This window comes from Myotis myotis, unplaced genomic scaffold (assembly GCF_014108235.1).
Source record: "Myotis myotis isolate mMyoMyo1 unplaced genomic scaffold, mMyoMyo1.p scaffold_m19_p_3, whole genome shotgun sequence".
NCBI lineage: Eukaryota > Metazoa > Chordata > Mammalia > Chiroptera > Vespertilionidae > Myotis > Myotis myotis.
In genome coordinates, this window is record NW_023416335.1 from 26,143,491 (window position 1) to 26,169,654 (window position 26,164).

The 26,164-nt window shown below is 43.9% G+C and overlaps 1 protein-coding gene across 3 annotated transcripts in view; it reads left to right on the plus strand.

The window, feature by feature from the left end:
• The window catches only part of PSD3 (pleckstrin and Sec7 domain containing 3), a 430,527-nt gene extending 408,135 nt beyond the window's left edge, over positions 1–22,392 (plus strand). For all 3 annotated transcript variants that reach the window (XM_036298486.1, XM_036298485.1, XM_036298487.1), the window contains 2 exons: positions 4,034–4,177; positions 17,393–22,392. In XM_036298486.1, the coding sequence (XP_036154379.1) occupies positions 4,034–4,177; positions 17,393–17,608 (360 nt within the window). In that variant the 3' untranslated portion in view covers positions 17,609–22,392. The remainder of the gene's footprint in view (positions 1–4,033; positions 4,178–17,392) is intronic.
• Positions 22,393–26,164: the final 3,772 nt, after the last annotated feature.

Consider the following 26,164-nt stretch of genomic DNA (forward strand, 5'->3'; position numbering starts at 1 on the left):
GGCTGGGCTCCGGCCAGAGCCCCCACCCCCACTCTCCCTTGAGCCGTCAGGCTTCGCTGCTCTGCTGGTCCCGGGGGCGTGAGGTCTCGCTGCTGGGCTGGCTTCAGGTATGTTTGGCTTCACTCCACTGCTTGGAGCCTACGTATGCAAATTAACCGCCATCTTTGTTGGTGGTTAATTTGCATATCACCCTGATTAGCCAATGGGAAGCATAGCGAAGGTATGGTCAATTACCCTTTTTGTCTTTTATTAGATAGGATAGAAATAGTCAGGTTTATAAATCATAGCTTAATAACGATGAATAAATCCTACTAAACTGTGGTTTGGGTAGGAAAATGACAAATATAATATGCTTTGCACAGTGTTGTTCTGGTATGTATTCTTCATTAAAATTCATAGAAATTGGGATTTATGAAAGATGGAGAAACCTAGTTCTAAAGCTTTTGGAAGATGCAAACATCTAAAAGAATATTTCAAAGAGATCAACCAAAGAACTTGTATGCATATATGCATAACCCATGGATGTAGACAGTAGGGTGGTGAAGGCCTGGGGGAGGATAGGGAAGGCGGGGCTAGGAGGAGGGATCAATGGGAGGAAAAGGGAGACATATGTAATACTTTCAACAATAAAGGTTTTATTAAATAAAAGAATATTTACACAGAGGCAAAGTCCAAAACTATAGAGAATTTTGAAAATTCTTTTAACAAGTTACTTTAAATCTTATTTGAAAAGAAAGCTAGTATTTGGATTCTAATCATTTTATTAACCAAAAAAGGAAACAATTCATTTTGTTAAACAATAAATCACTATGCTTTACAAATCTAGACCCAATAAAAAAATCAGTCCAATATTTCAGCAGCCAGTCCACAGAAGAGGAAACGCTGGAAACGTGAAACCATGTGCTTCCTCCCCCTGATCAGAGAAATGCAGATTCAGACTATAATGGCTAATCATTTCATACTAAGGAAATTAGCACAAATTGTGCAGGTGTGATATAAAATGTTGGCAAGAATGTAGAGCAGTGGGACTTTAAAACTTCCTGTGGAAATGGAAACTGTGGGGACACTTGGAACATAGGTTAGGGCAGCCGCGGGCCGGATCCGGCCCGTTTGAAATTAATAAAACTAAAAAAAAAAAAAAGACCGTACCCTTTTATGTAATGATGTTTACTTTGAATTTATATTAGTTCACACAAACACTCCATCCATGCTTTTGTTCCGGCCCTCCGGTCCAGTTTAAGAACCCATTGTGGCCCTCGAGTCAAAAAGTTTGCCCACCCCTGGGTTAGGGTCATCTTAAAGGTGTGCATATTCTGAAACCCAGAAATGCCACCTCTTGGTGATTATATAATAGGAAAACCCTTGCTTGTATTTATTAGGCAACATGTTTAATGCACTATCACTTATAATAGCCTCAAGAAACTGGAAAACAATCTAAATATCCTTCAGTGAAATTGTAGTTTGTCCTGCAGTGGAATACTACATGGTGGATAAAAGGAGGGAAGTAAAGCTTCTATGTGAATAAATTTCAAAAACATGCCAATGAAAAAACAAGTTACAAAAGGAAACTTATTAAATATAAAAACCTAAAGAACAAATTCTCTATTTTTATGGTATAGGAATAACATAGAAAAGGAATAAGGTGAGCAGATAAATACAAGAAGTTTCAATTATTTTTATATTTTATTTGTTAAACTGGGTGTTAGATACATGAGTGTTCATCATATGTCATTCAATATGACTTTTTTATACCCGAGACATTTTATTAAACAAAAAATAACTCATTTTTTTATTTTTCAAAATGGTCTAGTCACCAAATATCTTTTGCCAAGAATTCTGTTAAATAATTTATATGTCACAGTAAATATACAAAGGAAAATTACTTGGAAATAAGATAGCTATTAATACATTCTTCTTAGTCATCTCTGGCTGCCAGAACAAAATACCACAGACTGGGCGGCTTAAATGACAGAATTTCTTTTTCTTTGTCACAGTCCTGGGGACTGGAAGTCCCCGATCAAGGTGCCAACGGCTGTGGGGAGGGAGTCCCTGTGGGTTGCAGTCGCCCCTTTGTTCTGTATCCTCACATAGCCTTCTTTGGTGCCTGGGCCCAGAGAGTGTGTTGTTGGTGGTGTCTCATTCTGTCGTATCAGGGCCCTGCTCTTATGACCTCATTTAACCTTAATTAGTTCCTCAGAGGCCCCATCTGCAGATATAGCCACACTGGGCTTCAACTTATGAATTTTGGAGGAACACAAACATTCAGTCCATTACATGGTCTATAGTCTCCTTGGAGAAAGAGAGAGAAAGATGAATGAGAAGTTGTCAATAAAAGCTACCTGAAACGTTTTTCATTTGCATTCAGTATTTTTTGTTTAAATATATTTTATTGATTCTTTACAGAGAGGAAGGGAGAGGGACAGAGAGTTAGAAATATCGATGAGAGAGAAACATTGACCAGCTGCCTCCTGCACACCCCCCACTCGGGATGTGCCTGCAACCAAGGTACATGCCCTTGACCGGAATCGAACCTGGGACCTTTCAGTCCGCAGGCCGACGCTCTATCCACTGAGCCAAACCGGTTTGGCTGCATTCAGTATTATTAGTGTACAAATGACAGGGTTGGAGATGTAGAGCCCTTTCTAATATCTCAAAACAGGTCATCCCTTCCTCACCCCCCATTCTTTCTGGGCCTTCTTTGGGTCAGTTGGTATTTAAAAATAAGTCTTATCATCTTTGAATCACTCTGCTTATTCCTGCCACCTCTGTTGTTCATTTTGTAATCATGTTCTCTGCTTTTTATTTTTTATGTTTTAATATATTTTTATTTCAGAGAGGAAGGGAGAGGAGAGAGAAATAGAAACATCAATGATGAGAGAGAATCATTGATTGGCTGCCTCCTGCATGCCCTCCACTGGGGACTGAGCCTGAAACCCCATATGTGCCCTGACCAGGAGTCAAACCGTGACCTCCTGGTTCACAGGTCGACAGTCAACCACACCGGTGGAGCATTCTTTGCTTTTTAAAATGTTCCATTGTTCTCTTCTATGTTGATGGCTTTTAACTTGGATTTTTCCCCCTTGTTTGGCTTTCGGGACAGGCATGATAACAAATCCTGAAGACATTATACGTGACTCTTATAACTTCTTAATATCTTCTTAAATTTACAGTGATGCCATATAATCTTAATTAGTATCAATAATTATTCCTTTTTGGTATTCTTATTATTCCACTCATCTAGAATAAAATGTTTACATTTTGAAATATAATCAGCTCCCTTTCATTTGCTCTCATCCATTTCTTACTGTACATGTGAAATTTATACTCAACAAGAATTTGGATCATTACATGTGGAAGTGGAATAGTAAACAAAGCAGTTGTGCAATTATAGGAATGCAAGAGAATTCCGATCTCTTAGTTTCATTTTTTTAAATGCTGCTAGAAGGTTTGATAGTGTCTCTTGTTAGGTAGCTTATTGCCAAGGTGATATAAATGGTCCCCCTAAAATGGAAAGTCTTTGATATCAGAACATGTACTACTTTGGAGAGAAAAAGCATAGATTATTACCTTTTTTAGACTACTATCTGATAGCTTTCAGACAGTTATTTCGTGGTGGCTTTGCTTCTCTCGGAGAGGTTCCTCGGTCACTGTGGCAGGCGGAGAAACCAGCAGCATTGCTGAGTGGCCCTGCAGTGGAGAAGCCACACTGTGTGGCACTCGGGACAGGCGCCTAACTGCTTGGCGGTGCCTTGCGTGTTGGAGTATTGCAGGAGGCAGTGCCTCAGCTCCGTGACAGTTACACCTGATAAAGGCTCTGAAAGCATTTTGTTTTGTGACGGGGCCTGGGGAGGGAGGCTGGCCTCAGTTGTCCTTTTGCCAAAGGTACTTGGGAACTGGCCACTGGCTTGAGAGAGGTGGTAAGATGCGGCAGCCGAGGCTCACGGGAGTGTTGCAGTGAATTAAAGTCATTCATCAGAAGGGATTTCTGTATTGATTTATTTTCGGACATTAAATGGCTTCCTATTTCCTGCAGGAGGAACAGCTGAAGTCACACGAGAGCAAGCTGAAGCAGATTACCACCGAACTGGCCGAGCACCGCTCGTACCCCCCGGACAAGAAGGTGAAGGCCAAGGAGATAGATGAGTACAAGCTGAAAGATCACTACCTGGAGTTTGAGGTGCGTGGGACCCCAGTGTAATAGAAGCCTGTGCCTGAGTTCTCTCATGATTCCTCCACGAGGCAGTTGTTTTTACAGTTACTGTAACTGGGACGTGTGTCTCGCCTGCTCTAACTTGCAAGCTCAGGCCTGGTCTAGGTCTCAGCGGCTCCTGGTGTTTATGATTCTATTTAAGCATCAAACAAACATCAAAGATAACTGTCAGTTTATGTGTCTGGTTGGAAGGGCCTGCTGTGAGGAGAGATGGCAGCAGTAGATGGGCATGCTGGGGTGGGCGGCTGCTTTCTATATTTCTGTGTCTTTCAAGAGAGTTGAGTCAAAAGAAAGCACAATAGGGAAACAGATGCAGGTGGCATGAAGCGTCAGCTTTCTCCTGCCGCCAGGCAACACCGATGCTCTTCCTCCCCCACTCAGTACCCTTCAGGCAGAGACTGGCGATGTGGCACATCCCTGCACATCCATGCGCTATAGCAAGTGTGGTTATTAAAGATTGGGGGGATCCATAAACTCTGGAGTGGTGGGACATTTAAAAGCAAGTTGAAGGCAGTATATTGCTATCCCTTAATCCCTTCGCCTTTTCTGCCTACCCCCAAGACTTGCTCCCATCTGGCAACCATCAGTCTGTTCTTCGTATCTATGAGTTTGTTTCTGCTTTGTTTGCTTTTTTTTTTTTTTTTTTTTTGCTTTTTAGAGTGTACATATAAATATCATACAGTATTTGTATTTCTCTGATTTATTTCACTTAGCATAATACCCTCTAGGTTCATCCATGTTGTCACAATGACAAGTTGTTGTTGTTTGTTTTTTATGGCTGAGTAGTAATATTCCACTACATAAATGTACCACATCTTCTTTACCCACTTGTCTACTGATGGACACTTGGGTTACTTTCACATCTTGGCTATTGTAAACAACGCTGCAGTGAACATAGGGAATGCATATGTCTTTTCAAATTAGTGTTTTCTGTTTCTTCAGATACCCAGGAGGGAATTGCTGGGTCATATGGTAGCTCTGTTTTTAATTTTTTGAGGACCCTCCATACTGTTTTCCATGTGGCTGCACTGATTTACAGTCTCACCAGCAGTACACAAGGGTTCCCTCTTCTCCACATCCTTGCCAACACTTGTTTATTGATTTCAAAGTCCCAGTCCTTAATCTGAGAGGATTTGGGCTCCTGTCTTTCCACAACCCAACTGCGTCCATTTCTACCAGTCACATTTCTGCCCGCTCTCTCCAAATGTACTTATGCCTTTGTTCGTTTACTTTCTTCTGGCCCAAATGCCCTTCCCCTCATCTCCATTTCAGAAAGCCTCTTTATCTTTCAGATGCAGCCCACATCCCTCCTGTGAAAAGCCTGCTCCCAGCTTGCAAGTGGGTTTATTACTCTGTCGTAGTCCCACCATAGCTGGCCTCTGTTCAAGTTATTTCACTGGCATCTGTAGTGGCTCCCGTACCTCCCCTGCCCAGGCCCATGAGCCTTCACAGAGCAGGGACCTCTTTGCTCTGTGCTTGCATGTTGAATTGAACAGGATGTCATGGAAGATTAAAGAGTCTTTTCCTGAGTTATAAAATGTTTGTGATAAAATTGCCTTTGGGTTCACTGTGGACCCGTGTGCAAGTTTTCTTCGTGGCCGGCAAGTCCTTGCTGTGGGAGATGAAGATACACTCTTTCAGTAAAGTTAAAAGTTTATTCGCACAAACTGTTGGAAGCCTTACCAACAAAACACTTGAACAAATATTTTCTAAAAAATAAACAAAACTCTTAAGCAGCTCATCTTTCCCCGGCTTGTTCATTCCTGGGGAAAGGAGTTCTCAAAAAGCAATCATCGTCTTCACACTTGTCCAATGGCTTTCAGCTCGGGGCCTCTTGGGTTCACACGTGCTAATTAAATTTCCCAACACCTCCATCCCTGGCTTCCGGCCCTCCTCCCCTCCTCACCTTGCCTGGTGCCCTTGACCGAAGGCTGAGAGCTGCCCCCAGGAGGTGGGGACGGCCACAGATCATGGAATGGTTGCCACTGTAGAAGCACTTCCTGCTTTGGAATCTGCTCTCTGAACAGGTAACCCAGCAGGAGCCAGCATTTCCATCTCCTAACATGAATTTACCAGCGGTTCTCAACCTGTGGGTCGCGACCCCTTTGGCGGTCGAACGACCCTTTCACAGGCGTCACCTAAGACCATCCTGCATATCAGATATTTACATTACGATTCATAACAGTAGCAACATGACAGTTATGAAGTAGCAATGAAAATAATTTTATGGTTGTGTCACAACATGAGGAACTGTATTTAAAGGGCCAGAAGATTGAGAACCACTGATAGACCAAGCTTTGTGGGGACGAGTCTTGCTTTCATCCAAGTGTTGCATTCCAAAGCCCTCAGCTCATTAAATCAGACTCCTGTGCTAGTGTCAGGCATGTTGGATTGTCTGTCAGGCCGCCTAGCCTGTGTGCCAGGAAGGAGGAGGGGTACCTCACTTTATAGATGTCACCTGAAAAGGTTTTTGTAAAAGTAATTGCTTTTTAAAACTGCATCGTTAGTTTTCACTCATATAAAATAGTAGCATATCTTGTGGGGGCCCCCTTTGCTGTGGTTTCAGCCACCAGATTCTGCCCTGTGTGTGTGCTGGTGGAGACCCTTCGCCTGGCATTAAGCACCCTGCTGTGCCAGCCGCACCCCTGAGCAGCCGCTTCCTTCCCTGCGGGGGCGTGGGCGGTATTGACTGTTTTCTTCCTTTGGTCACTGCTGTAGCTTCTAGAGCAGTCTCAACCTTCCTAATGCCGCGACCCTTTAATACAGTTCCTCATGTGGTGACCCCCAATTTCATTGTTACAAATTGAACATAATTAAAGCATAGTGATTAATCACAAAAACAATATGTAATTATATATGTGTTTTCCAATGGTCTTAAGCGACCCCTGTGAAAGGGTCGTTCGACCCGCAGAGGGGTCACGACCCACAGGTTGAGAACCGCTGTTCTAGAGCATGGGGTAGTGCTCAGGACATATGTGTGGAATGAAGGAATGGAACTGAATTATTGTGCGTGAAACATAACCACGCCTGGAGTAGTTCTCTCAGAACACGGAGTAGCTCCCCTGAAAACAAGGCTGACGGGCAGGCGAGGACGACAGCAGGGCCTGCAGTGCAGTGGGAGCCTCGGGCAGTGACAGCGGGGAGCTGTGTCCTGTGTGTGGCCTTGTCACCAAGGAAGGATCCCGGCAGGAATGAGCTGCCACCCATTCCTGCCGTCAGGGCCACCCTGTGGTTCAGAGTCGTTCTTACAGTTTTCACGTCTTCGTAAGGAAAAGTGCTCTTCTTTTGTTAGAACTTTAAGCTGTTAGTAATAACACTGGGAGTTGCACCTGACTTTTTGCATTTCAGTTGTTTATTTCTCAAACAGTTCTTCGTGGTGGCCAAAGTCACAGCTCTTTCTATGCCTTAGAAATTCTAAAAAAAAAAAAAAAAAATACCCTGACTGCTAGTAAAAAATTAGAAATTATGGTAAATAGGTAGGTTTTAGGCTATATTTTTAAGTCTACAAAACGTCTTTAGAGAGCCAGGAGGCTTCCATCTATCTTAGCCTGAGCCTGTTGGAAAGAGATTCGAAAAGCTGCAATGGGCTACAATTGTCTAAATCAGTGGTTCTCAACCTTGGCTGCACATTAGAATCACCTGGGAATCTTTTTAAAATCCTGATTTCAGGGCCTCACCCTCCGGAAATTCTGTTTGTTATGGGGTGGGGCCACAACATTAGTAACAAAGAAACAGAATTTCCAGAGGGTGAGGCCCAGAAATCAGGATTTTAAAAAGATTCCCAGGTGATTCTAATGTGCAGCCAAGGTTGAGAACCACTGGTCTAAATGCATGCGCCTCTCCTTGTTACTGAAGGGGGTGGTTTTGTTTTTGACTGAATTGATTCCTTCAAGTTATAGCTGTTACTTTTTTTAGAATAGTTCACTTGGAACCTAATCTCACTTTTGAAGGAGTTGTTAGGCATCACAAGTCTACATTACACACACCATCATTTCCCAATTTCCAAAAAAAAATCCAAAATCATTTCATTTCATTATATTAATGTATTTCTACTTTATCCCGCTCCAGTTTCACTTGAAAATGTTTGAATTGCTCTCCATGCTTCCGGTGCATTTGCAAATATACCCAGATGTGGGCTGGATGGATAGTGTATAAGGGCTGTAAAAGCTCTGGGAAATGCCTGGGCCCTTAGAGAAGCAGCCCGATTAAAGAAATTCCCGTCATAGCACTGACATTGGCCCAGGGATTCGGCTAGATGTTTCTTCAGCTTTAGAAACAACAGCTATTAGAAAGTGAAGATGGTGTTTACTCCAGGATGTTTTTGATGTAACATTTAAGGTGTTCTCAGTGGCTTTGTTATCAACGGGAGTAGAGTTCACTTCCCTGATGGCGCAGATGCAGAACGAAGTCCCCCTTGGCCTAAAGGGTTAGAATTCACCCGTGTCCGCTCCCGAATTGCGACCCGGAGTAGTATATGCTTCTTATGGCTTAAGACAGGACCCACACCAACCACATGGCTAGGAAACTCAATTTTAGGACAACAAATGTCCACTGTAACAAAACATAGAAATGTCTTGGGGCTGAATATTTTAAATCTAGAAAATCTGGGGCATTCTTGAGGCATGAGGCATCTTTTCTGAATTTCTAATCTTTGGTGGCATGTAAAATGGCATGATTCCTTCTGAAGCTGACATACTTGAGAATCAGAGCACAATCTGTGCAGCATCATTCGGGAAACTCAAAACAGCTCATCTCTACAAGTGCACAGAATATACATAGCTAGTTGTAAAGCCTCAGTTTTATTGTTGGGTTGTTTGTTGCTGGGTGGGTGGGTGGTCTGATGTATTTCTTTTTTAACAAATGCTCTGGTTGTGGTCTTAGCCCTGTTTCCCCAGACTGCTCATTTTTTATTTGTCCACATCAGATGAGTGATTTTCACACCACAGACCACTTTTCCTCTCACAGGAGCCCTCCAAGGCTTATCTCAATACAAAGCCAACTGTCACAAGGCAAATCCGCCTCTGAAACAAAATGATATCGCTATTAATTTATAAGTGGCTTTGATCATAAAAGCACAGGGATAGCAGTTATTACCCTTTTTCTCCCTGGTGAAAGCAAGGGAGAAATTCCACTAACTTACTTAAAGAAGATTAGAAGCGAGTCTCGGTCTTAGCAACTGAATATAGCCAGGAACCCAGTGCCATCCCCTTTATAGAAAACATCACAAAGTTATTAAATGTCTGGATCTGAGAAGCTAGGATATTTCAGGTTAATAGAATTCTTGGGGATATTTAAGAATTTTTTTAGTAGGATGCTAAGTAGTATAGTTATGAGTCAAAAGTTAGAGACCTAAGACACTGGGAGCGGGGTGAGGGCATGTGCGGGGGGGTGGGGGAGGCTGGGGGAAGGTCAATTGGGGAAAAAAAGGAGACATATGTATTACTATTTGTAATACTTTAAATAATAAAAAAATAAAAATTTTAAAAAAGCTAGAGGCCTAAGATCAGCAGTTGTCCAAGCTCAAGTCCAGTTAGTAATAGAGACATAATTCTTGCATTGCTATTTGGAATTGCATTTGGTAAGATGTGATGAAAGAGTACCTAAGAAGCTCTGAATTTTAATCTGTAAATAATGGCATGTGCTTTTGAAAGGAAGAGAAGCTTAGCAATAGGACTCTTTGAATCACATTTTTAATAAATGATTGAAAAGAACTAGGGCCATACCCCAGAAGACAGAATAAATAGCCAGTCAAGTGACTTGAAATGACTCCCTGTCACTGAGTCCCTCCTTATGCCTGCAATGTCTGCTGTGAGGAGGGTCACCACTTCAAGTTAAGGTATTGTCTGCAGGCAAAGGGCAAATACTTGAGTAATAAATTAGTAAAATCGGGAAATGACTCACCTGGGAGTTAGGAGGACTTTTTCGTCTTATCCTTGATGTGTTTTATTTATTTTTTTAATATATTTTATTGATTTTTTACAGAGAGGAAGGGAGAGGGATAGAGAGTTAGAAACATTGATGAGAGAGAAACATCAATCAGCTGCCTCCTGCACACCCCCTACTAGGGATGTGCCCATAACCAATGTATATGCCCTTAGCCGGAATCGAACCTGGGACTCTTCAGTCCGCAGGCCGACGCTCTATCCAATGAGCCTAACCAGTTAGGGCTGTTTTATTACATGGTTATCCTCGCTGGGCCTCAATTTTGGGGTATCAAATTGAGATGGGATTGGGTGAACTTACCTAGAAGGTCCCTTCCGACAATATATGTATTTTTGAGAAGAGTGACATGTTAACACCAATTAGAGTATTAAAGTAACTCACCCTCTCACTAAGGGTGTTAAACACAGGACAAGAATATTTAAATTGAAGATGTCAGGGGATCGAAGCCAACACTACCCAATAGAGATACAATGCAAACCACATTTATAATTTTAAATTTTCTAGTACCCGCAGCTACATTTAAAAACTTAAAGCACTGGGGGATAGGGGAGGCTAGGGGACTGTCGGGGGGGGGGGGGGGGGGGGAAGGACACATATGTAATACCCTTTGTAATACTTTAAGCAATAAAAAAAAATTAAAAAATTTAAAAAAATTAAAAAAAAAAACTTAAAGAAAACTGGTGGAACTAATTGTAATAAGACATTGAAATTTAATACAGTATATCCAAAATAATATCATTTCAACATGTAATCAGTATAAAATATTAAGATATTTCACACTCATTTTTTCCTACATTACCCAAATTTAGCCAACACTTTGCACGCATGGCCTGTCTCAGTGCAGACTGGCCACGTTTCCCGTGCTCCGCAGCTGAATGGAGCTAGGGGCTACTGTACTGGCCGGCCTGTGTGCAGACCACGCAGTCTGCTTAAAAGCCAGCAAGGGATGAAGAGGCCTGGTAGCAGCCTGGGTACAGGGTCTGTGCTTGCTTTAATAGATAGGAGCCAAGCAGATATGAATGCAGGTGTTGTGCACCTACAAGGCTTTGCAGTGGTTTGCGGACGGTGTCCCCTCCGATTTAGCAGCACCTATGCTGTGCCAGCTGTTTAATGTTCTGATGACTACTTCTGGGTGGAAATACAATAAAGAGGAGTCGCACCTGGTGTGAGCGACATACTCACCTGCGGCCTCGTAGCTTCTTCCTCTCAGTAACTTGTGAGATAGGGGGACCTACGTTTCCCTCACCAAGAGAGTTCCCATGTAAACAATGAGTAGCCGCCTTCCCAGCTCCCTTAGACTTTGTGGTACATGACCCGCCCCATCAGTTAGTTTACTGCCGAATGCTTTCCTGGGCTAACTCTGGAATCAGAACAATGAAAGGGGGAGCCTTTTTGGTGTGTTGGGTTTTTTGTTTTGTTTTTTCACAAGAGTACTTGTCTCTCTCTAAACTACAGTAGGTTTCTTCTCACTATTTTCTCAAAGAATCTGTATGCTTTTGATCTAAGAGTTTTAAAAACTTTGTTTGCTTAAGTATCTGATCTGAGACGAAGGCTTTTGGTGGGGAGCAGACTGTTGAGCTTCTTTAGGGCTTTCTAGTTCAGAATTACTCAGTGGACTCACAGTGAAAACTTAAAATGTTTTCAGAAATATTATCTCTGAAAATATTAGACCAAAAAAACATCATATGCAAGCCAAGTGATATTTGCTGTAAGAACGCCCAGTGCAGCACTCATTGGAAGACTAGAAATTGGTTCCCCTGTGTCATATAGACTTTCTGCAGGAGCGTTCGACAATTTGTTTACTTATGTTCCTCTTTGAGACATGCATTTGGGAGCAAGATATATGGAAGGAGACACAATACTGATCACACACACTAGGAATTGTGCAGGGCGCTTTCATAGTAGCTTGCATCCCAAACTTGCTCTGGCCTTTGACAACATTGTAAATAAAACAGGTAAACCAGGGCTATTTCCTTTCAGTGCCCTACCCCCACCTTGTGGTTCAGCATTCCCTCCAGGGACCAGTAGTGTGTCCTCTTCCATATGTCTTACTTCCAAGTAGCTCTCCCCGACTTAGAGAATCCCGGAAAGTTTGCAGCTGAAAGTGGCCGCGTCCCCTTATTTTCACATGTGGCACCTGAGGCCTGGAGGGAGGGAGGTCTGGTTACTCAGTGTCGGACTCCATGGGTTGGAAGATCCTTTACTTCACAGGATAAAATTGGACATAGAACTAGTAAGATGCTAGCTTATGGGACTTCCTACAGGAAGGGGCATTCGAATTGGGAATGCAGAAGGTGTAAAAGCGCTTTAAGCTCAAAAGCAATTAATAATCTTGGGGATGAAATGCCATGGGAGAAGGCAGCTTAGAGCAAAGGTCCTTCAAAGCGTCCTGAAATCCTACTTGACAAATGCCCTCGAAAAACTGCCTGTGTCCCTCATGCCTGCCATTGACCTCTCTGGAGCTGTGAGTCTGACAGACAGGCTGCCGGGAAGAAGTTCGGGGACGGGCCTCTGAGGGGTGTGTGTAGGACCTTAGGATTCCAGGGCAATCAGAAGCATAGACAAAGTATAAACTGAAATACTAGGAGCACGGCCTGTATAAAAAAGTTGTCAAAATGCACTGAAATGTTGCGTTAGATGTGAGTCCCCTAAGGAACAGTTCAGTGAGAGACAACTTTTATCCCATAAGAGCTCAAGTTAGCCTTTTGTCAGATAAGTAGTGTTTCTCTACTCAAATTCCTCTCTGGGTATATAGAAACTTAACTTCATATCCCTGTGTTTCAAAGGACTTTTTTCCCTCCATTTTACTGAGTAGCAAAATTTTTAAATGCCATTAATCCAATCGGTGATTTTTTTAAAGTTAGTTTTATACTAGGCTGGTGTCAAAACCCTCCCACAAGGCCACACTGGGTGGGGCCCTTAGGAACTGGGGTGACTGGAGCCCCCAGTTGGTGGGTCTGAACTGGGCAATTAATTTCTTGAAGTTTCCACACAGAAAACAAAATACGTATCTTTTCTAAGTGAGCTTTGTGGATTTTTAAATTCAGAATTTGGATTGCCTTTTTTAAAAGAAAAATATCTGGGTACTGAAACAGACTGGCTTTATAGAAAGGATTTTGAGAACTAGAGTAACGAAGAAAAGAATGAGAGGTAGCAGTGCTTAAAAATTACTTCTTGAATCAGGAAGACTGTCCTTAACAGCCCAAGTGCTGTTCTCGGCTAGACCCTGAGGAGGGCAGTAGCAGGACCAGGGATGGGGGAGAGCCGTCCCTGGCCTGTGAGCTCTGCTTTCTCTCTCGGGCAGTGGATTGGCCTGAGTAATCAATCCTCTGGCAAACACTGGGTGCCATAGGGGCAGGGGCTGGGGCTGCAGAATGGACACACTGACGCTCTCAAAGCATGTCCTACCAGCCCGGTCCTTTTTGTCTGATCGCGGCTTTTTGACCTCTTCTGCTTGTATTATTATAAGAAGTGAGTTTTTTATTTTAAAGTTTTTTTTTAATTGAAGTCACAAAATTTATTTAGAGAGCCATAGAGCCAAAAGGTAGAGTGAAACAAAGGCATTGAATCCACACTTCCTAAGGTTTTCCTGAAAGCCACAAATACAGACCCGGTGAACCAAAAATGTGTGTATTTGCTGTATACCCACAGGCAGTGGGTTACCTCTGCATGCTGAAGACTGATAGGGAAGTAGGAGGGGAAAATAGGGAAAAAACTTTACATTTTTAGATAAGAACTTATAGGAAACTCTATTTTGAATGTAATTACTTTCATAAGTTAGCAGGTAGTGGTGGGTGAGCCAACTGATCAAGGAGAAAGTCTATGCAAATCAATTCTGCCATCATCCCCAAGAGAATGCAAACACAGTCTTTATTTAAATAAGCAGTTACTTCAAAAGCTCCTCCTTGTTTTGTTTGCTTGTTTTTATTTTTTGTTTTCCAGCACAGAGATCTAGGAGCAAAAGATGTTTGCTATGTACATGACATTATTAGTTTCTTCCCATTTCATTCTAAGATGGCCTTTCCCCTGCCCTGGTGAGGAAGGAAAATGTCAGGAGGAAATGTATTCAGGCTGGGACTGTGGAGCTGTGAGGTCTGAATGCAGATGACAGCTCTGTGTTACAAGTGGCGGTGCAGCTTTATTTTCATTCCGGTGGTTACTGTCGTATTCATAGCAGAGGGCAGAAGGAGAGAGCGTTCCATCAAATCAAGTAAAAAATAGTATGCAGGGCTCAAGAGAAAAGAAACTGCTCTGTCAGGTGCATGTACATGTATGTGTGGATGGGATTACATTTCTCCTCAAATAACATCGGTAGGTGTGATTTTTTTTTTTTTTAAGCAGACAATTAACCTTCAACTTATGCAGCAGCTTGCTTGGCCTTGGACATGGTGTTTTTTATTCCTCCCAAGTTAGCTTCGCTACTAGTGACCAGGGATATATTTTTCTATGCGTCTGAGAAGTATTTTTACAAGTAATTAAAGGCCAACTTAATAAAGTAATACAGCAAAAAATGTAAGGAGGTTACAGAGGGAAGAAAGACTTTATTTTAGTAGATAAAGAAGCCATTAAACACTGGAATTGTCTTTGGCTCTTGGCCACAGAAGGCGTCATGAAAACAGCAAATCTTAAGAAGGAAATTAAGGCGGAGAGTTTTGCTGAGAGGACAAAACCATAAAAACAATATTCAGATGCTTATCTGCAGAGCATAGCTGCTGGACTGGGATTTGGTAACCCCATCGCAAGCTTTTTGTTCTGACGGTGGAATTGGATCAGGCAGCCGTCCTGTTAGCAATCTACTCACACTCTTGGAGGATTTCTGAGGGCGGACGCTGAGCACACAGCACTGACATTTCTAAGAATTGATCTGAGAACGAATCGGCAAGAGACTAAAACAAAATCTTTAGTAACCTAACCAAAGGCAGCAAATTGTCCCTGAGGCACGTCTTATTCTCAAACCCTCTGTGCCCTTCCTAATGAAAGACACACACTTGAAAGGGCTCCATAATGAAGACTAACGATTTAGGAAAATGAGTTGATGCTGCACTTTTTGTTAGTGCAGTGCCCGAACCACGCCACCTGGCCCCAAAGCTGGTCCTTCACTCCACAGGCACCTCCCAGACTCACTTCCTACATCCCATCACGTTTTTAACCTAACCCGAGCTGTGCTCATTCTCGCATCGTGTGATTACTTTGTGGCATGAAACTACATTCATTAAAACATTCAGGTGTTTTCATTTCTTCTTACCTTTCTACCTTCTGGTTATGAATAATATTGTCAGAAAAGAGTACAAAACTTTCATGTTACTGTTTACTTGTTAGTGTCAGCAGCAGGTTCTTTTCTGTGTTAATACTGATGAGACTGCTACTCTCCAACCCAGGGAGCCTAGAACCTTAGGTTAGTATTGAAGTATTGACCATGCTCCTGGTACATTGCATGTAAATCACATGTAAAAATGATCAGGCCAAGGAAATCAGATATAAATAACCATTGACAGATTTTTATCTCTTTAATGAATGCTTTGTTATAGGGTTAAATTTAGAGGCTGCTTTTCATGTATGAATGACATCTAGTTACTGTCCAAATGAACATCCAACGTAGCCATATACAGTGGTCCAGTTTCTCTTTGTTTTTAAGATGAACATGGAAAATAATATTTTGGTCTCATTTACTGCTAGATAAGAGATACTCAGAACACATATATCTGTTTTGTTAACCTCAAAAGTATGGTATAAACTACTTTTCTTTATGTGTGGAGAGAGAGCCCAGTCTTAAGCACAGCAGCCTGCCCCTCACTCGGTGTAGCTGTGCTGGGTTTGCCATGCACGGCATCTCGACAGTCCCGGTCAGGTGGATGTGAACGTGGACGTGGTAGGATACAGACAAATCTTTGCTGGGTGGTGGCTCCTGAGCCTCAGCACTGCCTCACAGGGTCAGACCGGGGTGATTTTTTGGGAAACATGGGAATGTGGTACACTGGAGATTAAGTGTCCCCAGAGATTACTGACTTGGGAACTCATCAAGCATCCACCTCTATGTCTGTTCCCACTGCTGGTCAGAGCTTCATGCAAAGCTGTTCCTTTACTCAGAGGAAATATTTGGGAGTGGGAGAGATTTACATATTTAGATGGGTCTGTAATCCAGGAAGACATGGCAGAAACCAATATCCACTAATGGTTCTCAAAGATGTTTAGCTAAAGTATTTTGAAGAGGCATGTGGTTGGGTTTCAGAAAATGGTAAAAAGCAAAGCTATGTTACTGGGTTTCATAGCCTGTGTCCCTGTAAGCCATTGTAACTCAGAAACAGCACAGCCCCTGGGACGTTCGTGAACCCACTGCACTCTCCCTTATTTCTCTCAACCACGACCACGCACCCCTCGCTTTCTGGCCCCCTTCCACCTTTCCTTTGCTTTGCCTTTTCTTCTCATCTGACTTATTTTGACTAGAATCTATCAAATCAAGAATCTGAGATCCTTCTGTAATTTTCAATCTATATAATAGTTCTAAATAGTGACTCAGAAGCTTTTTAAAAAGTACCAATTAGAGTTAGAGGGGGGAAAAATTCTCTGCTATGTTCTTTTCAGTTATTCATACAAAAAGATGCCCAGCGACAAGAGAATCAGGAACTATTTAAAATGGAGTGAATACTCAACAAATCATTGGTGGAAAAATTTTGTAGAATGAGAAAAGTATCAGAAAATAATTTGAAGTTTGGCAGGAAACCCAGAGCAGCTGGAAAGTGTTGTGGTCTCATAGGGGACTAGAAAGTCGAGTCCCCATAGACTGATTCCTCCAGATGAGTCTTTGTAGAGTTACAGGGACCATATTCAAGCCAGGTTCAAGTGACACCTAGGTCACGTGAGGGAAGTTCAAGTGGGTGCAGGCAGCACAGAGCCATTGGAGCCACCCAGTCGCCAAAAATCAGGAAGTTACAGCCTCTCCCACTTACACCCTTCTTGTGGCTGAGTGTTCAGATAGCATGATTCCTCCATCTGATGGCCAGTAACTCCAAGTCGGCATTCTTTCAGAATGCAGAGCAAACTTGAACTAAAGTTCTGTCTTCATTTCTCATCTAAACGAGTGAGTCCATCAGTCCCCTGGGGCTGTTGCCCACTTTGGGGAATGAAGTCAAGTCTTCAACAGCCAGGCCGCGCTCCAGGTAGTCATTGCACTGGGCGTGCTGCACGCGTGCATTTGTGAACAGTGTGTTGACAGCAGTTCTTCTCTGATTTCCCCTCCAGCAAACCCGGTATGAGACGTACATCGGCATTCTGAAAGAAGGCGGCAAGAAGCTCCTGGGCAACAACGGCAGTGAAGCCCCAGGACTGAAGAAGTCGCATTCGAGTCCTTCTCTGAACCCAGATTCATCTCCGGTCACTGCCAAAGTCAAGCGCAACGTGTCAGAGCGGAAAGATCACCGACCCGAAACGCCCAGCATTAAGCAAAAAGTTACTTAGAATCCATCTGCGACCAGGAAAGGGCTGGTCATGGAGCAAAACAGAGTTTTTCAAGATCCTTCTGGTAAATCCGTGAATATATTTAAAAAAACAAAAACAATAGTCTGTGACTAAATGGTGCATTAGTAACCTTTTCTATTGTATATTTTTGTTCGTTTCTGTGCAGATTGTCTCTTTGCTCTTGATTTCTTTGCTTTGACGATTTTCGCCACTTGATAACTAATGCACCTTTTTGTGAGGGGAGGGGTCATGACTTCAGATTGAATTGTGTGTCACTTCTCCTTTGGCTTTCTCTTGTTTGCACTCTCTCAGTTGTTTCATGTATTCTCAAACCAACTGTTACACTTTTTTTTAAGGTTAAAAAAAAAATGAATCCGTTGTGAACCACTTTACTGGACAAACTTAGTTTGATCAGTTCCAGCCAGACTTAACATAAACCTTCATATGTGAATTCTTGCCAGTCACAGAGGTGGCATTGAGCACTCACAGAAGTTCGCTTCAAAATTCCAGTTTGGAAATCGTGTGTTCCACGCTGACGCAGCTGTGCGGGCACCTCAGCACTTGTCTTTGGGGTCTGACCCTGCGGGAAGCAGGGAGAGGGGTGCGGAGATCGAGGGACTGGAGAACTTACGAAGCGTGTTGGAGCGTTGAGTCCATTTTAGCCAAGCAAGGAAAGAGGAGGTGGGGCCTTTTTGCCCTTGAAGGTTAAGGAAAGATGACACAAGGTTCATTTTGTTCTCTAAAGAAGCATGATAATGATCAACTCTTGGGAGCGGCAGCAGGAGGCACGTGTTCACACTGCAGGAAACTGTTACCTCGCTCCCAGGGGTCTAGACCAGGAATCCAGAACCATCTCTATTGTCATCACCCTTGTCATCCAGGAGTTTAAACGTGTAGGCAGCTGTTGTCTCCTGGTTGTAAGAACATCAGGGTCTTAAGAAAAACAAATAAGAGAAGAACAGGGAGCTGCAGGTTTCCAGCAACGGAATCCTGAGTCTTTAAAGTCCATCTGAGAGTAATCAATAGTCTGAATGGACTGTGGTTGGAAAAGTGAGGACTCTGCCGGTTGCATATACCGAGTTACTTAGTTTATTCTTATCTTAAGTCTCTTTGATAGTCACTTCTCTTTGCTCCTACTGAACCTTCTCCTAAGAATAAAGACTATTTTAAATCATTTCTTTCTATCTGCTCAAAATCATTCTGTTGACCTTGAAGTCATAAGCTTGTTTCCGTGACGGTCCCTGTGGAATTCAGGGTGATAAAAAGAACATTCTCTTGTATAGGAAGAGATAGGAGTGAAAATTGAGCCCACCATGAGTTAGAACTTTCTGATGTTGAAACTTTGTGATCCTTACAGCTGTAATCTCCACAACTTCAGAACTGGAGGAGTCACTTTGAATGCTCTTTTCCCCTCCCACAGAAAATTTCTCTAGTTCTACTCAGTGTATTAGTTAAAGGTACTATGACCAAAGAATCGGGGACTCTGCATGCATAGCATGGTTCCAGGGAGTTAGAGAAAGCCTGCTCTTAAACCGTGGCCATTTCCAGTGGCATTAAATCACATGATTATTTATTCACATTCACTTCCTGCCTATATAAATGTTCATAGTTGATGGTGCCCAGAAAAGAGAAACCCCTCACTAAGGGGATAGCCGCTTGTTTTGTGATAAGTACTTTGCCACGCCTTTGAAAAACTCACTCTAACCTTCTGTCTTGTGTAGATAAAGGCAATGACAATTTATGTTTCAGAACCAAGAAACGAATAGGATAGTTACCAATGTGGCTCGTAAGACCTGATTCATTTCTGTAGCTTCTGACTGTGTTCAGGATTCCCACAAGGGAATCATCTTTCTTCCTAGAATCTGAATGATCGGCCTGCTTGTTTGCTGCCTAGTTCCTTATCCTGAGCCGAGGGGAGAGAGATCCCTAGGCCAGGTTGTCTCTGAGCTTCGATAACTAAAGGGAAAAAAAGTCCCTGACGGGCTTACATGTGTCTGCCCACAGTGTGTGTGTGTCTGTGTACATAGGGTCCCTGTGTGTTCCACTTGTAGGATTTAATGAACAGAACGGTACCTTGCTGCCGAGCCTGGCGTTCAGAGCAGCTCTGAATCCTCGGTTAGCACAGCGGGACATGGCTCCCGCTGTGTGAGTCACTGATGTGTCTCCAGGGGCTTCTGCACATGCTAATAGTAATGGGATGAGAAGGGCACTTTTGAGGCTGCGGTATGCGGTGTTTGCATAGTGTATCTTTAAAAATAACCGCAAGGCTATTTGCTGAGCCAGGGGGCAGCCCGCCCTGCCATGATGATGTCCATCTTTAGGGGACGGGCCATGAACACCTCCTGAGGCCTGTCAGGTGTCTGTCTGTTGTCAGCGTACCTAGCAGGTCAAGAGTGTATCCTGTAGGAGGAAGCGGCCCCTGGTTTGACGAGATCGTGAGAATCGTACCCATAGCCAACCACGTTTTCTTCTGTGATCATTTCTTTCCTATGGGATCTAGTCAGAAGAATTCAAAGACATTCCTTTCACCGCTAACCCAAGCCTACGGCCTAATTCACGGTACAGGGGAGCTCTCCTCCTCCTCTCCTTCCGAAGGTACGCCCCCTTCCCTCCTCTCCCCTCCCATACGTCAGCATGGAGCCCTGCGTCGCTCTCCACATGGTAAGCCATTATTCCTCTTTACATACACTCGCTTCATATTAATTTTCAGTCCAGAAAATCTTGATAGTCATCAAAAGACTCTGTGGTCATGCTGTTGCCCACTGGAGCCGAGAAGTGGCCCGAGTGTCAAATCTCTGCGTGTTTCGGGGCTGGTTCCCGCCTCACGTGCTGACTGTTACAGGGAGGTGCCAGGGATTTCTCGTTAGCGACCAAGACTTAGTTACTCGCAGGCAGAGTCCTTGTTCTATTGCCAGGCCATAGATACTGTGTGAAGTGCACTTTTTAAAAGCATCCTCTCATTAACTCTTAGCGATGCCTAGTTAAGCCAAGCAATACTTGTGTGCAGTTTAAATCATCTCATTAAAACCAACATGTGGGAGATTCCCCTGGTGGAACTGGAGTTCCTGGGTAGAGAGTGGCTGCCCGCGGCCCTCCGTGCTTCTCCGACTGTTACCATAGCTCCGGGCGGGCACTGTTTCCTGGTTGGAAGCGATGTGCGGGAGTTCCTGTGGCTGGCTTGCCGGGGCCTCGCTGGGCTTGGTCTTTTGAGTTTGTATTTCACCTGTGGCCACACCACAGAACTTCTGAGGCTGGAGAGGAATTGAGACAAGTAGCAGGGAAGGAGGCCAAAGCACAAAGTTACAGGGTTTTCTGCTGGCCCTTGCCCGCTGCTCCTCTGTCCTGTGAGGAGCCTGGAAGGTGTTCTTAGGTGAGGCAGGGCCTTCTGTGGCAGGAGCGCACCTCTTCTCTGCCTTTATCGCAAGTCAGAGACAACTGGGAGAAAACGGACCTTAAAGAAGTTTCCCTGTTGTCGTAGTATGGAGACTTTCTTGGATTTGGTTAGTTGTCCTGATATTTGAATTCCTTTGGCATTTTTCCTTGCAGTCATCAATTAAGTTTTTTAAGCCTGAATTCATAGGGGGTTAACTGGCCTTGTTCATGCAAATCTCTGTCGTTTGGCTCTGGTGACCCTGTGCAGTGTTCAGTGGGTGGTAGTCACCTTCCTTCATCTCAGCAGTGAACGGTCCCTTCGCTCTTGCAGTGGCAGAATTGTTTCCAGGTATAAATCAAAACCACAGTGGCATCCTAGGGCTTGTGAAGGTAGAGTCTGGCATGAGGAAGAGTGTGATTTGGGGTTTTAGTAACACCTGCTTTCCTCAGAGCATCGAAGTCACTGCGACAGAGAAAGACCAGCCCCCTCTGCAGGCAGAGGAGCCCTTGGGCCGACCTTGCCCCAGGACTCCTGGCTGTCTCTCCTCCCAAAAGGCCACCATCTGCCTCCCCACCAGCCTCTGGCATCTCGCCATCAAGTCATCCCGAGGACCTTAGAGATCAACAGTTCACCACGAAATGCCCCCAGCAGGTGAGAGAGAGGTGGTCGGTCACTGCCTCTCCTCTCAGCTTCCCTGCCCATGCCCCCCTCCTACCCGAGGGCTGGAGTCCAAAGTCATTGCCATTCTCATGATGTACCTAGAGTATCAAACCCAAGCGGGCAGCTCGCTGCTAGGACAGTGCATGTGGGAGAGTGTCCTCATAGGGAGAATGTCGGTAATACTTGAATCTGCATGGCAGTTTGTTGACTTGAATGCAACAGCAAGAAAATATTGCAAGTTACTTAATTGTATATACCGTAGGTTTCCATCCATCTCTGGCTCGCCCTGTGTGATATATGTGTGTGTCTGTACTATTTCAGGCTTTTGGAAAATGTCCATGTAGATAGTATGTCAGGCATCAAAGAAAATGCTTTCCTGTCACTTGCCAATGTCGTGTTTGTGGGTATTTATGGCTGTATGTATGTATATGTTATTCATGTGTAGTTGTATATCAGTATATGGTGTATGTACATCCAATTTATTTTTGTCCTTAATAACCAGTGTGATATGAACAGCAAGTAAAAACCTCATAGGATTGAGTATATAATGCAGTTATTGAGAACATATGTAGTGGTACTGTTTTACTCAACTTAAAGTCAAATGATATTTTGATTAAATTTTTGAAAAAATAAGATTTTATGCTAGAAAATTTCATCTTTGAGCTTTGAATCACCAGGGCAAAAAAAAAAAATGACCCAGAACCAACTTTGTGAAACTATTTCAGTGTCCTGTGTACAATACCAAGGGGGCCACTCATCATAATTTGAGATTACAGAAAGGGGCGAAAAAACAAAACAAAAACAAATAAGCCGTCTTAGCAACTTCAGTATTAAGAGCACTTAAACATAATGTCAAACTGACAGTTTGGGACTTTTTACAAAATGTGATGCTTTAAAGCACGCGTTCTTTATTGTTGTAATTAGTCCAGGAAAATAGAGCTTTCAGGAGAACTAAGTAAGTAAGGACCCACCAGCTCATGTAGGTGCTTGTGTCTGTTCTGTAGTGGGTCAAAACAAACCCTCTCCTCATGCCACATCCTTACTTCTTCCTTTAAAGTGATAGTACACACGCTGACGTGTATCAGGGCTTCCCAAGATAGGGTACTTCCCAAGCTAGGCTCGCAGCTGCACAACTCGCATCTAGTGTCACAGGTAGAAGAATTTTAGGACAGGCTATGGGCCAGGTTAACACTTTAATATTTTTATACTTGGGTCTCTTTCCGCCTCTCCCCAAAGAAGAGCCACTGGCCTTAGTTGTTTGAGCTACTGCTTATCTGGCAGTGTGTACATAGGAAACTAGAGATTAAATTTTCTGAGCCAGCATGTTTGGTGTATTCTCAGCTGCATCTGAGTGTGTTTGAGTGAGTGGTTGAGGCCTCGTGCTCTTGTGTCTGATCCTGAGTCAGCGTTGGGGTGTAGAGTGGAGACCAGCCTTCGGCTCCAGGCTGCAGTCGTGTGTTGGTAGTTAAAACTTGAGCTTTTTAAATTCACTCTACAGTCCCGAATTATTTTTGCAAATCTACCATATTCCTGATTTGTTCTTGATGTGTGGTGGCCTGGCTCTGACTGATCAGCAGGGTCTTTGTTCTGCACGAGTGTGTTTCCTTCTAAGAATTATAGTGCTTTGCAGAAATCATACACTAAAGGAGTAGCAACAATAAAAAAGCTTCATTTTGGGCCTTAATTAGTTGACATGTTTGGACTTTCAGCATAAAGCCATGTAGGTTAGGAAGCCAAGTAAGCTTTGGCATGGATAATAATATCCGCTCTGCAGAGAGTATATGCACACGGATGTTTAATGCCAGTAACATACTTTCTTTAAGCTATAGGAACGGGAGTAATTAGACCAAATTAAAGTCGGGGGTGGGGAGTGTGAGCTGGCCACCTGCCCTTTGGGGGTGGACGTGATGTGGCCAGTCCTCTGCTCTGAGAGATTGGGAACCAGTTTACTGTCCTGTCCGGCGTGTAGGGAGCAAGGTTCCCACGTCTGGGCTTCTCACCTGTGTACGTACGCTTGCACACACGTACACACGGTGAATGTTTTAAGTTCTACAAACTTAGAAACCCGGACCAGAGGGTTCTAAAGAGGTGATGGGCAAGGGGGTGGGAATGGCATCCCAGGAGTGTTTCCCGGGGCGGGGAAGAGGCTGTGGCCAAGTGTCCGGCTCTGAGATGCACTGCATTTAACCAATAAGAGAGGGGATACATGTCGCATCCTTTCTGGCAACACCCCACTGAGGCTCGCTTGTCATTCCCAAGAAGCTGCTCTCCACATCCTGCAGCAACCTGGGGAGGTTCCAGCAGGCCGGTGCACGGGTTTCCCGGGCGGCATTGCGGCTGGCTCTGGAGATGATTCAAGAAAGAAAGCCACAAAGCACTAACCGTAGGAGCGCTGTGCTGGTCCACCTCCCCTCTGCGCTGCCCTGCTGGGGGGAGCGCCGGCTGAGGCTTGCGGAACCGCTAAGCACTTTTCATCAACAATGGGAAGGGACTAGCTAGTGTTTCCCTTTGCAGGGCAGAGAGCTCAGCTCTCACGAATAGTGTTATAAAATAAGCACCTTAACTTCAATTCCTGAAAATGTTGATCAGTGGAGAAAATTTTGGAGTTTCACTTACTATTTGCCTGTGAGCCTGCCTTGATCAGTCTATAGACACAAAGTCCCAGCCACAAAATTCAGCGAAGAGCAGCCTGGCAGGTCTGAGGCTCCTTGCTCTGGCCCCTGACCCGGAGCCCACAGAGGGGGTAACGTATTCTCTCTGCAGGGAGGATCGCGTCTGGCCTTCCACTCCACGTGGGCTCCCACTGGGCAGCAAGCACACCCTGGGTTTCACATGCCGCTTCCCGGCTGTGGGAATCCAGCATCCTAGTGGGCTGACCCTGCTGAGGCAAGATAACAGCTCTGAGAGGGACTGGGGCCCTGGGGGGGTGAGGGGGGTGGTGAGAGTGGAGGGGGGCATGTGATAATGGCATAATAATACTCTGTCTGAAGCCATGACACAAGCTGGCACACTGAGCTCTAGCCAAGGATGGGTGAGGTCTTTGCTTTTGCACCCAGATTTCTGGAAATGCAAAATGTTTCCTTTCTGGGGGAAGGGTCAAGGCACGCGAAGCTGACTGCTTAGCCGTCTGCTCAGTCCAGAGGAAAGCTGTGGGGTGAAGGCCTAGACGCCTCCCTGCATTCCCTTCTACCTCACGTTTTAGGAGCCGTTTCTAGAACAGAAATTACGCAAGTGGAGAACCGATGCTGTCAGCCTTGATTACCGCAGGCTGGGCAGGGGGAGGCCGCTAGTGTCTTTAGTCATATGTGTGCCTATAGAGAGCGAGCTTTTAACTTGCCAGCCATTAACTGGATCCCATTCACGGTGGCTCAGGCTAACGGGCAGTAAGGGCAGTGTGGAACATTCCTTCACCTTCAAAGTTTTCTCCACCCACCACTTCAGCCCCATCCAGTGTTGGTGCCATAGTCCCTGCAGACTGTGAAAGCGATCAGTGACAAGTAGCAGCCACTCCTTGTCAGTGGCCAGACCGTCAGCATTAGCAGACGGGTGAGCTCACGGTACCGAGTCATGTCCTGGAAGCCTGTTCCTCGTCGCCACCCGCCAGATGGAAGAAACGCATCTCTCAGAAAATTAGGGCATTTGGGGTGGTCACCTTTGGAACGGAACAGTAATTTATGTGGATATTGTTAAAGTGTTTAAAGAATATTTTAAAAATTAAGTTTACATTTTACAATTGCTTTATTTTTATTAAAATAGTTGTATATAAATATTACATTTCACTGTTGTTGAAGTAAACCTAAACCGTGTAGACGAGTGAGTCCCCTGCCGTGTATAGAAGCCGTGAGATATATATATAGTACATTTCTCTATTGTGTAAATGTTCATGAATAGAGCTGTTCTTGTGTTTTTATAAGTTGGGGCTAATTTGTTGTTTTACAGCAACAAAATTTATTGCATTTAAATGGTTTTTATGTAATAGAAATCATGCGAAATAGTGAAGGATTTAAAGTATGTATATGATATATGTAAATGTACAAACTTTAGCAAGAAATAAATACAACAGATTTCAATCATTTTTGAGAATGTTTTCATTTGCTTATTTAATCACCTAAAATAATACCTTAAAAATTCAAAACAAGCACCAAACATACCCTCTCTTGCATAAAAAAACAGCAGTCCCACAGTGAGAGACTTGGCCAGAGTAAGTGAGGAAGGTGGTGTGAAAGCCAGATTGTTAACAGACTCACCTCTGTTTCTTTTAAAACATATTTTTATTGATTTCAGATAGAGGAAGGGAGAGGGAGGAAGAGTTAAAAACACCGGTGAGAGAATCATCGATTGGCTGCCTCCTGCATGCCCCACCCTGGGGATCGTGCCCACAACCCGGCATGTGCCCTGACCTGGAATCGAACCATGACCTCCTGGTTCGTAAGTCGACACTCAACCACTGACCCACTCTGGCCAGGCCTGACTCACTTGTATTGACTTCCATGAAAATTCGTGTTTGTGTGAGGATGTTGGTG